General features: G+C 40.8%; 1 protein-coding gene across 1 annotated transcript in view; it reads left to right on the forward strand.

Annotated features, from left to right (window-relative positions):
• Nucleotides 1-12,491, forward strand: part of KLHL32 (kelch like family member 32) — a 202,231-nt gene that overhangs the window by 52,086 nt on the left and 137,654 nt on the right. The window contains exon 2 of the mRNA XM_064597895.1: nt 2,494-2,601. Coding sequence (XP_064453965.1) covers nt 2,494-2,601 — 108 coding nt within the window. The remainder of the gene's footprint in view (nt 1-2,493; nt 2,602-12,491) is intronic.

A 12,491-nucleotide genomic window follows, 5' to 3' on the forward strand; every position in this document is an offset into this window, starting at 1 on the left:
GTCTCTGCGACTTGTAAGTTTTACTATTAGATGTTGGAGTGTTGACCTATTTTTATTGATTTTGAGGGGGGTTCTCTGCCTCTCCTGGATTTTGATGCCTGTTTCCTTCCCCAAATTAGGGAAGTTTTCTGCTATAATTTGCTCCAATATACCTTCTGCCCCTCTCTTTCTTTCTTCTTCTTCTGGGATCCCAATTATTCTAATATTGTTTTGTCTTATGGTATCACTTATCTCTCAAATTCTGCCCTCGTGATCCAGTAGTTGTTTATCTTTTTCTCAGCTTCTTTATTCTCAATCATTTGGTCTTCTATATCACTAATTTTCTCTTCTGCCTTATTTATCCTAGAAGTTAAAGCCTCCATTTTTTATTGCACCTCATTAATAGCCTTTTTGATTTCTACTTGGTTAGATTTTAGTTTTTATTTCTCCAGAAAGGGATTCTCTAGTATCTTCCATGCTTTTTTCAAGTCCAGCTAGTATTTTTAAAATCGTCATTCTGAACTCTAGTTCTGACATCTTACTAATGTCTGTATTGATTAGGTCCCTGGCAGTCGTTACTCCTCTTGTTCTTTTTTTTGAGGTGAGTTTTTTTGTCTTGTCATTTTGTCCAGAGGAGAATAGATGAATGAGAGAACAAAATGCTAACAGGGTAAAAACGACCCCAGAAAAATATACACTAAACAAATCAGAAGAGACCCGAAACCCAGGGGAAAAGAAAGGGAAAGAAAGAAAGAAAAAAAAGAATATGATCAAATATGATCAGGCTGGTGAATAGATCAGTGCCACACACTAGATTTTGGGTGTAGTTTGGTCTGTTAGAAGAAACTGCCTCCCAAAATTTTGAAGAAAGAAAAACTTATATATGTACAAAAATAAGGCTAAATACGATGAAGGGATGGAATATGACTGTAAAGGTGAAAATTATAAAAGATTTTATAAAAGGAATTGATAAGATAAGAAGTTAGTTGAAAACAGAAAGAAGAGAAATTAAAAAAAAAAAAAGAGAGAGAATGTTATCAGCCAGGAGACTAGAGAAAAGCCATACACTAGAGATTTAGGGTATATTTTTGGTCTGTTAGAAGAAACTGTATCTGACAGTTTTAAAGAGAGAACAACATATATATACACACACACACACACACAAAGAATAAGGTTAACTACAATGAAAGGGTAGAATATGACTCTAAAAATGAAAAATAAAAAAGATTTTAAAAAAAGGAATTGATAAGATGTTGGTTGAAAAAGGGAAAAAGAAAAATTCAAATAAAAATAGAAAAAGAAAAAAATAAAGAACATTTAAAAAATTAACTTTGAAAGAGTAAAGAATCATGGGGGAAAGAAGCCATGAATTCTATGTGCTGTATTCCCCTAGTGCTGGCATTCTCCCGTTCTCATTGATTGGTAAACTTGGTCTTGGCTGGCTGTTCTTGCTGATCTTCTGGGGGAGGGGCCTGTTGCAGTGGTTCTCAAATGTCTCTGCCATTGATGGAATTGCCCCGCCCTTGCCGGGGCCGGGCTAAGTAACCTGCTCCGGTTTCCTCCTGGGAGCTTTTGTTCCCTGCAAGCTTTTCGTACAGCTTTGGAGGATGAGAGTGAAAATGGCAGCCTCCCAGTCTCTGCCCCAGCGGAGCCGAGAACTCGGGGCCCCACTCCTCAGTGAGCCCCCAGAGGAAAGCAGTCAATCACTCCCCTCTCCTTGGTCTCCGGCCGTACTCTGTGCTCACCCAGCCTGTGACCGAGCGTTTCTATCTCTGGCACACAATCCCGTTTGCCAGGGTTTCTATCTCTGGCATACGACCCCGTGTGGAGTCTCCAAACCCAGCAGATTCCTGCAGTGTGCTCCACACTGCTCCTCCCCAGGGGAGGAAGGGGAATCTCCCCGTATCTGCTGCTTGTTGGGTCCCTGCTGGAAGAGCAGTGGCCCGATTGTGCCGCTGATCATGGTTTATGGCAACCCCGAGCTGAGAGCCCACTTCTCTGCTCGGTCTTTGCAGCCGGCTTCCCTGCTCTGATACCTGGGAGCTCTGCTGCACTCAGTCACCCCCGGTCTTTCTGTGACCCCGAGGGTCCTGAGACCACACTGTCCCAGCGAGGGTCCCACCCCCCACTTAGCCACTGGAGCGACGTCCCTCAGCGGAGTAGACTTCTAAAAGTTCTGATTTTGTGCTCCGTGGCTCTATCACTTGCCGGTAGCGGCTGATGGAGGCTCCCCCGCCCCACAGTCTATCTTCCCGAATATCACCTCGGATTCACTTCTCCGCACATCCTACCTTCCAGAAAGTGGTCGCTTTTCTGTTCAGGGTTGCTGCTATTCTTTTCTTCAATCTCCTATTGAGTTTATAGGTGTTCAGAATGGTTTGATACCTATCTAGCTGAATTCCTGGGACCCGATAAAATTTAGGTCTCCTACTCCTCCGCCATCTTGCTCCTCCTCTGTTCTCTTGCTTTTTAAGTTGTGTAACTCCCCATCTCTCTCGTTCTCTCCCACCTCAGGCAATGTTCAGTCTTTGTATGGTGGAAAGTGGAGCAGACGAGGTGAATTTACACGGTGTGACCAGCCTTGGCTTGAAGCAGGCCCTGGAGTTTGCATACACGGGCCAGGTATGGTACCACATGTCATCTGAGAGGCTTAACGTTTTAACTGCAGCTAGCCAAAGGGGATTATCCTTGAGGCATGAGATTTAGGTATTTTTCTTGTTATTCATTTTAATGTTTTAAAAAAAAGTTCACATCTCCTTAATTTTATAACTAAAATGATGAAAAGGTAAGTAAAACAATTTGAGTTTAAATATGACCCAGGGAACATAATATTTTAATCTGAGCTCAGTGGCTTGCTGGTATAATTTTAAAACAGCCTAAAGAACCATCTTATGGGAAAGAGTTTGCAAAATAACTTGAATTGTTATTACTGAAGCTCCATTACTTAATCATGGCTTTATTGGCTTAAAAAAAAATGTAAAGCTCCAAGAAGTTTTTATAAACTTTTGTTTTTTAATTCCATTTTATTCAACTTAGGTTTAGTGTCTTCTATGCTAAAATAAGGGCCTCTTCTCTTGGCGGGCCCACATCCCGGTGGGGAAAAGAGGCATAGACATAATCACACATCCTCATTGTGTTGGGAAATATAATAGAAGCAGAATACAAGATACAGTGGAGACAAAAAGGAGGATATGGTCAGCTGGGGCCATCAGTACAAACTTTCACAGAGAAGGTGGTATTTGGGTCTTGAAGAATGTTGGGAGCTCACTTTTCTACTAAATTTCCCCTTTAGGGGCTTTTTAAACTATATGATATCGTCCATTTTCTTTTCTAGAGCTAGTAGAGTTTGAGATATGTTTCATAGAGTAATTGAGGCATCTCGGCAGCTGAAATGAAAATAATGGATAGAAAGGAAAAAAACATCCATCAAGTAGCAGGTGCAAAGGGAAATACAAAGGAAATGGATCACAAATTCAGGGTCAGCCCAGCCAGATTTCATGCCTTAGAAAATTCAGGTGGACAGTTATTGTTCAGAGTTGCCAAACCTGATTCCTAGTGAGGTAAATTATGTGTTGGCTGCTTTTTGGTTTATAGATGTAAAGACAGATACCAACTCTAAATTCTGTCTTGTGTAGATTTCTCTCTTCATGTCTGAAATATGGTCACACCTGCATTTGCCCACCTCTAAAGTACTATTGATAACACATAGCTCATAGTTTGCTGGTGTGCAATGGGAATGAAATAGTAAATGTTGTGTTTTTTTGAAAAAACTACCCACATGAGTAGCTTTTGTATTTAGCTGCATTAACAATGAAAGGGTTTCAGCTCAGAAGTTATAAGCTGCAAAACATTTAAATAATTAGTAAACAGAAGGGTGCAAAAATGCTATAGAGGCTGAGGTAAAATTCACATGCAGATATAAATGACTATCTTATTGTTTGCCTTGATTGCCCTGTGGTTTCTTTCACAATTATATATATGTAATCCCTGTGGCACAAAGGACTTAGGAAACATGGACTGAAGGGGACTTTTTGAAGGGTAAGAAAACTGCTTGAGAAGTTTGCAGAGGGGCAGCCATATCTCATTGCTTAGGAGTCATATGCTCATATTTCACTTTTATGAGTTAAAAAGAAAGCCAGGAATGCTTAAAAAAAAAAAAAAAAGAAAAGAAAAAAAGCAAGTCCTAGGGCCTGAGCCGGAGTTGTATTTATTCTGTCCAGTGACCCATTCCTGATGTGTATACCCACAGAGCAGCAACAAGCCTGTGGCATTCAGCAGTAACTCATCTGTTCAGATTGTGTCTGGAGGGACAGGAAGTAGGCTGACATTTCATGGAGCATCTTCTGCAAGAGCAGGGGCACTGCCCTAGGTACTTTGTGTGTGCTGTTTGACCTAATCTTCTAGACAGCTCTGAAGAATGCAGTGATCCCATCATGAAGATGACTAGCCCAGGAAGGTGCAGGGAATGACTCAAATCACTCTCCCAGTGTATACTGACTCAGTGAGTCAGGGCCAGTCCTCTTAGCTTCAAATCCATTGTCCCACTGAGGAAAGATTAAGTCATATTTGTTCTACTTTGTTGAAGGAGGCAGGGAAGCATTTGGACACTTTAGAGAGTGAACTCTTTTGATGGTTCTCTCATCCTGGGTGCCTTTGCAGCACTCAGTTCATGAGGGCTCTGAGTTGCTGCACTTGAACTCTATGTATGATGACTCATTGCTGCACAGTGGAAATTGATACATGCTTCCTTGGACAGCATCCATCGTACTTTGCTCTCTTAAACACCAAAATGACTTTATAATAAATCTGTTTTCCCTTGGAGACATGAACACAGATAATGGCAAAAAGTGGAATTGCAGTATGCTTGGGAGATGCAAAAAATCTGCTTTCTCTTACTCTGGAATTGACGTTAGCATTAAGCGAAGACTTTGGCATATGGAAGCAGGAATAAAAGCATAGTTCTTCAATTTCTTAATTGTTATATACTCTTGTGTATACTCACTAATACTCACTAATCTGTTGTCTTTAGTCATGATATAGATTTGTAAAATCAGGGTTAACATTGAATTTATCTACCTCTAGCTATTTCTACTGACAGTTGATTACACCTTTAGTCGGTGGTAGTAAGCATAGTATAAAATATAAGTGTTTTAAATGTCTGAAAATTGTTGCCGTCTTGGGAGAGAAATTGGAATTGGAAGTATTGTGTGGGCGCCATGAGTGAATGTTGCTATGTGTGCGTGTTCCTCCTACATAGTGCTCTAAAGCATAACCTTCTTAAAATTGGTCACAGATTTCATCCAGGAAATTTTAAAGAAAAAGCAGACTTTTCCCCTAATGCTAATGCATCCTCTGAAAGTGCATGCACTTTTCTTAGCAAGGAGTCTATATGGGGCCGAGGAAGCACACACTCTGCCTTCCCACTGATTAGAGACGTGCATTTCCTATGGGCACACCCTGCTTAGGGCACAGCCTGTGCAGAGGCGGGCATGCATCACGACCCTCGTGGGTGTTTTTGCTCAGCCGTAAAGAGCAGAAGCGTCCATGAGGGGCAGAGGAGCCAGCCTACTTCCCAGGTCCTATTCTGGGCTGGCACTGGGAGCCAGGACAGGAGCAAGTGGTGTGATGTAAACTGTTGCCAGGCAGCTCTGCCTTAGGGAGAACGGGACAGGGTAACCCTAAGAGAACACAAACTCTCACTTAATCTGGTGGGCAAGACTACCCGTTCCCTGGCCTCCCTCAGTCTCCTCACTTTCCAACTCTGGCCAGGAATTCACTCCTATTTCAGACCAGGAAAGAAGAAGGGGAGGAAAGAAAGGATTCTGGTGGAGATGTTGACTGGGAGGAGGATTCCCAGTCCTAACTAGACAAGAGGTCAGCCACTCAGGAGTGAGTAGGTGTTGCTAAGAAAGCCCGGGGGTAGTGATTAGCAGTTAAGACCAAGATCCTTCTAGAAAGAGAAGAGCCCCACTCAGAAGATGGAAGGACTTCTGACCTCGAAGGTCCCGGAATAAGCCTCTAAGAATTTGAGTAACTAAGGACCAAAATAGGAAGCAAATAGAGCTGAGAACCACAATAAAGTTCACTGTTTAGCACTCCGGCTGTGATGATGTTAAGCAAGATAGACTATATGCTAAGTACAGTGCTGAATACCTTCCTTATAGGGGAGCAAGGGCTTAAGCCTAGTTAGCTTCCTCTTCCTTTCCAGAGAACTGTCCTCCTGTTCTGTCCCTTGTAGCCTGATGGAGAGAGAAACTACGCACCAGATGACAGTGACATTTGTAGTCCCCTTTAATATTTGCCGCCTCCAGGTACTGCCGACTTTGTCCACCCTGAACCACCATGTCATATCTGGCCATCTGAAGAGAAAGGACGCTTTGGTACCTGTGATCCCTTGCTTTTCTCTTCATTATCCAGTAACTCCAGCCTTGGCTCCTCAACACATGGAGGAACCCATCTCTTTGGGACTCCCATCCTAATTACCATCCTCCAATCCAGAGAATGCTTTAGTACAATCTTTACAAGGATATTTTGTGCAACCATTAATATTAACATTTTAAAGTCTTTCTTTGGTGGTGCCTGGGTGGCTCAGTCATTAAGCGCCTGCCTTCGGCTCGGGTCATGATCCCAGGGTCCTGGGATCGAGCCCCGCAATGGGCTCCCTGCTCAGCGGGAAGCCTGCTTCTCCCTCTCCCACTCCCCCTGCTTGTGTTCCCTCTCTCGCTGTGTCTCTCTCTGTCAATTAAATAAATAAAAATCTTTTAAAAAAAATAAGGTCTTTCTTTGGAAATGTAGAAAAGTATGATACTCTTAAGTAAAAAAAAAAATTTTAGCTGTAATTGTGCTTACAGAATTGGTTATGTAAAAATATTCATGCAATCAGAAATTGTAAACTCGGGGTGCCTGGGTGGCTCAGTCAGTTAAACGTCTGCCTTCGGCTCAGCTCATGGTCCCAGGGTCCTGGGATCAAGTCCTGCATTGATGTCCCTCCTCAGTGGGGAGCCTGCTTCTCCCTTTCCCTCTGCCCTTACCCCCCCTGCCCCTGTGCTCTCTCCTTCTCCTTCTCTCAAATAAATTCTTATTTTTTTAATAAAAAAAAGGAAATTGTAAACTCAAGGAAACTATCCCTTAGTATTCAGCTCTATGCAGTGAAGTTTTTCTTCCCGATTCTTATTTGATTCCTTAATAAGTTCATATTATCTTTTTACATAGCATTGATAAGGCATACACTATAGCATTCCATTTTGATGAATATTGAAACTGTATTTATTCTACATAGCAGAATATTTTTCTCTGTAGACCTGAGCACCAGGCCCAGCAGCAGAGTGACAGGAATTTGAATTGCAACTGCTTCCCATGGGCCATCCCTACAGAGGGATAAATGTGTCACTTCACATGGAAAAAGTCCCCATAAAATTTACCTATAAATGTAACCTGGTTGAACTAAATGGTAGCATATGAACAAATCTGGGAGAATATTTTCTTAAATAAGTCTCTGGGGAGCAACATTCAGGCTATTCAGTGGTTTAAATATTTTAGCTGTAGAGTCCTTTCTTCACCTGGCAGTGCTTACAGAAGCCTGGCCAGCAAAAGGCCCCTGAGGTACCTTCACTGTGCCCCAGGCTCTAGAGGGCACAGTCTAAAATCCACATTCTAAGGAAGAATATCTGGAATTGTGCAGAAAGTGATCATTTTCTCCTCACCTTAATTCTTGTCAGAGCTGTGCCAGAGTCCATACTGGAAGGTTTGAGAGAGTGAAATGAAGGAAGCTTGAATTTCATCAGTGGCTTTTTGCTTGTTTGGATCTTTTGAAACTCTGCATTATTTGCCCTTGGAGAGATTTTCTCTTTTATCAGTGGGTCATTGAAACAAACACACAAGCAGATATGTCCACTTACTATTTTGGGGTGAAGATGTTCCATATTCCCCATATTCATGGTTTCTCGAAAGTACCAACTAACTTGATTGACAAGAACCATATGCCAAGTGGAATTTTTATGGCTTCCCAAGATGTCAAGTAAAGCAATAAATGTTGACATGTTTTGGTGGTCAAAAGTGGGAAGGACAGGTTGGAGACCTAATCACTTATTGGGAAAAAAGGAGAAGTGAGATTTTAGAAGTCCAGGTCCTGACTGACCCCCAGAAGCCTACTTTTCTCAGCGGAGGACCCAAGAACCCAAGGACTCACAGGGCCCAAAGCCTGTCTGTTCTTCAAGGCGAACAGTTGATTCAGACAAAGGGAAGTCACATGGGAGGACCTCCTCCCTGTAGAGCAGGACCAGTTCTAATTAACAGTCTCTACTTCACGCCAGCCTGTTCTATATTAAATTTATGTGTGCTGTCTGCTCAGAATGTACTGAGGTGTAGTTTATACTGCAGGAATTATAAAGCCGTTTACTCAGCATAGCAACATCTAAAGTATCTCTGTGAAGAAGTGTAACTGTGGCCACACCTCTGAGATCTGCTTTCATTTGGTAATAAAGCTGATACTTTGATTTTTTTTTTTTTTTACATTTCCTGACTTTTCTCTAATAATTTCCAAGTTTGGGGTTTCTGAGTTGTCTTATAGGCATTCTCCAAAAACAGAATGACTCCCTCCCCTATGCAAAATTGGATTCAGTTGTCTAGACTGGTAATACCACACACATACCAAGAGGATGCAAAAAGGTTTATTACTCACACAGTGAGGCTTTCTGGGGAGAGCAGGGTGGCTCCCAGGCAGGTCCAAAAATGGCTTCAGAGGGCAAGTAGGGGGTGATTGGCTTGACTTTTCCTGTGGTTAGGGGAGGGAGCTGGAGGATTCTTCACATAGGCAGGGGCTTGTGTGGTTTGAACTTCCTACCAGCACCAAGGGAGAGAGCACTCAGTCTTTCTTGTACTTTTTCCCAGGTGGGAAAAGCAGGGAGGAGGGAGTGCTGGGGCTCGAAAGCTGTTAGCAGGCAAACATCAAAAATGGAGTCAGACCTCAATTACATTAGTCTAGCATTCTACTTGAGTGATAGTCACATTTTAGGCACAGGTATTTTCCTTTGAGATATTGTGTAACTCAATCACTTAGGAAAACAAAATGTGTTTAAACAATATGCTAATAGCATTTGTGATCTTTCTCAGAATTCATTCTGTGCTGAGGAACCCATTGTGGGCCATGGTGGGTGCTTGAGCTCATTGTGTACAGAACATGCATACTGGTAACGTGATGAGGGTCTCTGGGTATCTGAGATAGCATTAGATGATAAGGATGAGTGTGGTCCCTCTGTGTTTTAACCTTATCTTTATTTATTTATAAAACTCCATTCAAATGAGCTGTATTTGTTGCCTCTCTTTCTTCTACTCTCCTTCCAAGGTCTCTACTTCCCAACCCCACCCTATTGCCAGTATAGGGAATAGGAAGAGAAGTATTTTCTGTATGCTTGTGATATGGTTCTGTTGTCATAGTGGGGGCAATAAACAATCAGTCCTTTTCTAGCTAATGTCCTCCAAAGTAGAATTGGCTAACATCTAGCAACTTAAAATAGCAGGTCAACCCACTTAGTTAATTCAGGGTAGATTTTGTACTTCTGTGCGCTTACTTCTTTTGAATGTTTTAGCAGAAAGTATCATGGCCAGATACTTTATATTTTATGGTATGCATCTGGAATTTTTTCCTTTGCTATGGTGGGTGAGCAGTAATCCTTATTTTATAATATTTCTAGGCAGAAATCAAAGCAGGATTTCTAAGCAGTGCTCTTTCTTGATCATTAGAATTTCTGAATGTTGGCTGCTTCCCTCCCTAAGGAAATCCTGACCCTTCCTTAGGTGCTTCATCAAATCACCTCTGAGTGGAGGGAGGTTAACAGTTTAAGGGAGAAACTTGATTAGCTTATTAATTTTCATAAGAAGTTATCAGCCTATTGATGGCTTTTTAAAGTACATAAGCTTTTCCCCTGATTCAGCAAAAGAGAATAATAGCACTCCAGCATCAGCCTGTTTTCTGGGACAGCTCTCACTAAAAGTTCATTTGGGAGAAATTATATACATAATGGATTCGCAGAAGATACACATTCTGTCTGTCAGGCTTGGTGATTCTCAGCCTCATCTATCAGGCCTTAATATAAAAAGGCAACATTGAATGTTTTAGGTTATCCTGAAATGAAATTCTTAGATATTATAACTTGCCCACATAAATTACTTTAACATCAATAAGAAACCTTAACATATATGATGAATAAACAGAAGGAGAGAAAGTGTAATAAAAATAATATATATTTCAGTATATACATGCTGGGGCAGAACTCTTTAGGAAACATATTGAAACCATTTTCTAAAATAGTAAAATTCCATAAAAAACAGAATAGGGGGTGCCTGGGTGGCTCAGTCGGTTAAGTGTCTGCCTTCGGCTCAGGTCATGATCCCAGGGTTCTGGGATGGAGCCCTGTGTTAGGCTCCCTGCTCAGCCCTGCTCAGTGGGAACCCTGCTTCTTCCCTCTGCTCTTCCCTGCCCCGCTCATACTCTCTCTCAAATAAATAAATGGAATCTTAAAAAAAATAGTTATAAGGATATAAAAACATATGTATATATATATACCTCCTCTCTTGACTTCATATTTTTTGTTTCCTATTTTCTCTTAGCTTGAGTTATGTTCTTAATTTTTAAATGCTTGTATTGATGCCTCAGATCCATCTCAAAATGAGATATCATATAAGTAAATAAATAGGGTAAATAAAGAGATTTGGGACCTCTGAATGCTTTTGAAATCCCAGAGGTACTTTAATGTTGTTTGTAGGCATGAATAAAGTGGTGCTATACCCGATTAGTTCTGCCTTTGAAAATGAAGTGTCTCCAAATTCCCAAGATGTTCCATAAATAAACCATTCTGCTTGCTTTCTAAATTTTGTTCCATCCTTGTTTTCAGCACTAAAAATAGGACATATGATTTTTCATCTTTGAAAATAAAAAAAAAATCACCCAAACGTTTACACAAACATAAATAAGAATGAAAGTGAAAAACAATATTCAATCAAATTCTAAACACCCAAATTCTAATTTACTTATACATTATATCTTGTCTTTCTGTTTTGTTTTGTTTTGTTTTTTCCTGGCCTTTACCCATATGCCTAAGTAGTTTTGTGGGGTTTTTTTTTTTTTTAAGATTTTTTAAAAAATTTATTTATTTGACAGAGAGAGACACAGCGAGAGAGGGAACACAAGCAAGGGGTATGGGAGAGGGAGAAGCAGGCTTCCTGCTGAGCAGGAAGCCCGATGTGGGGCTCGATCCCAGGACCCTGGGATCATGACCTGAGCCAAAGGCAGACGCTTAACTGACTGAGCCCCAGACGCTTAACCGACTGAGCCACCCAGGCGCCCTGGGTTTTTTGTTTTTTTTTTAACATTTTATTTATTTATTTGATAGAGAGTATAAGCAGGGGGAGCAGCCGAAGCAGGCTCCCCACTGAGCAGGGAGCCCAACGTGGGGCTAGATCCAGAACCCCGGGATCATGACCTGAGCTGAAGGCAGACGTTTAACCAACTGAGCCACCCAGGCACCCTGATATGCCTAAGTAGTTTTGTATAAATTTCTGTGACTAAATTTACTTAATTTCTTCTCTGGAATTAAAGTATATTTATCCATAGTATTATAAATTCAGTTTCTTTCTTGGAGTTAAAGGTACATTTATCCATAAGTGCTGTCTTATTGTAATCTAATTTTTTCTTTCATTTGGATTATTTTATTTTATTTATTTATTTATTTATTTATTTTGAGAGAGAGCGAGCGAGCACTCTCGAGAGCAGGGGTGGGAGGAGTAGAGGGAGAGAGAAAGAATCCTAAACAGGCTTCATGCCCAACACGGGGCCTGACCTTGACTCAGGGCTCCATCTCACAACCCGAGATCATGACCTGAACCAAAATCAAGAGTCCAGAGCTTAACAGATTGAGCCACCCAGGCACCCCGCATTTGGATTATTTTAAATAAATTGATAGACCTGGAATTACTTGATCAACAGGAGGAATGTATTTTTTGTCAGCATTGCCTTATGAGGGAGTTTTACAATAGCTGCTGTTGGACAATGAGCTTTTTAAAGTTTTTTTCCTTAAAATAGAATTCTTGAGCCCTCTGCTGGAAGCATTTAGTATTTATATGAAGTAGTAGTATATGGGAGTTTTACAATTCCAATGTAAGGTTTTTTTAAAAGAAAACAACCTGGTAGCAAAAATATATGGTCTTTGTGGTTGATTTCAAGATAAAAAACAACTGGCCAAACAGAAGTTTTAAGAAAATTTATATTACAAGTAGGTATTCCATTTGAATAGAATAATGATGCAGACATTCAGATGAAGGACTGATTTGAATACATCGAATGCCCTCAGTTAATTTGTGAGTATTTTATTTCATTTGTATACTTCATAAAAAAATCCACTTATAGTTTATTCTCAAACTGAGAGCCACTAACTCATCAAATACTTAATGAGCACCTACTTGTTAAAAATTTACTAGGTGTTAGGGATGCACTGAAGTAAAAGAAATACACAGTG

Source organism: Mirounga angustirostris, unplaced genomic scaffold (genome assembly GCF_029215605.1).
Source record: "Mirounga angustirostris isolate CCGP_5_RB_7025 unplaced genomic scaffold, mMirAng1.0.hap1 SCAF_8, whole genome shotgun sequence".
NCBI classification, from domain to species: domain Eukaryota; kingdom Metazoa; phylum Chordata; class Mammalia; order Carnivora; family Phocidae; genus Mirounga; species Mirounga angustirostris.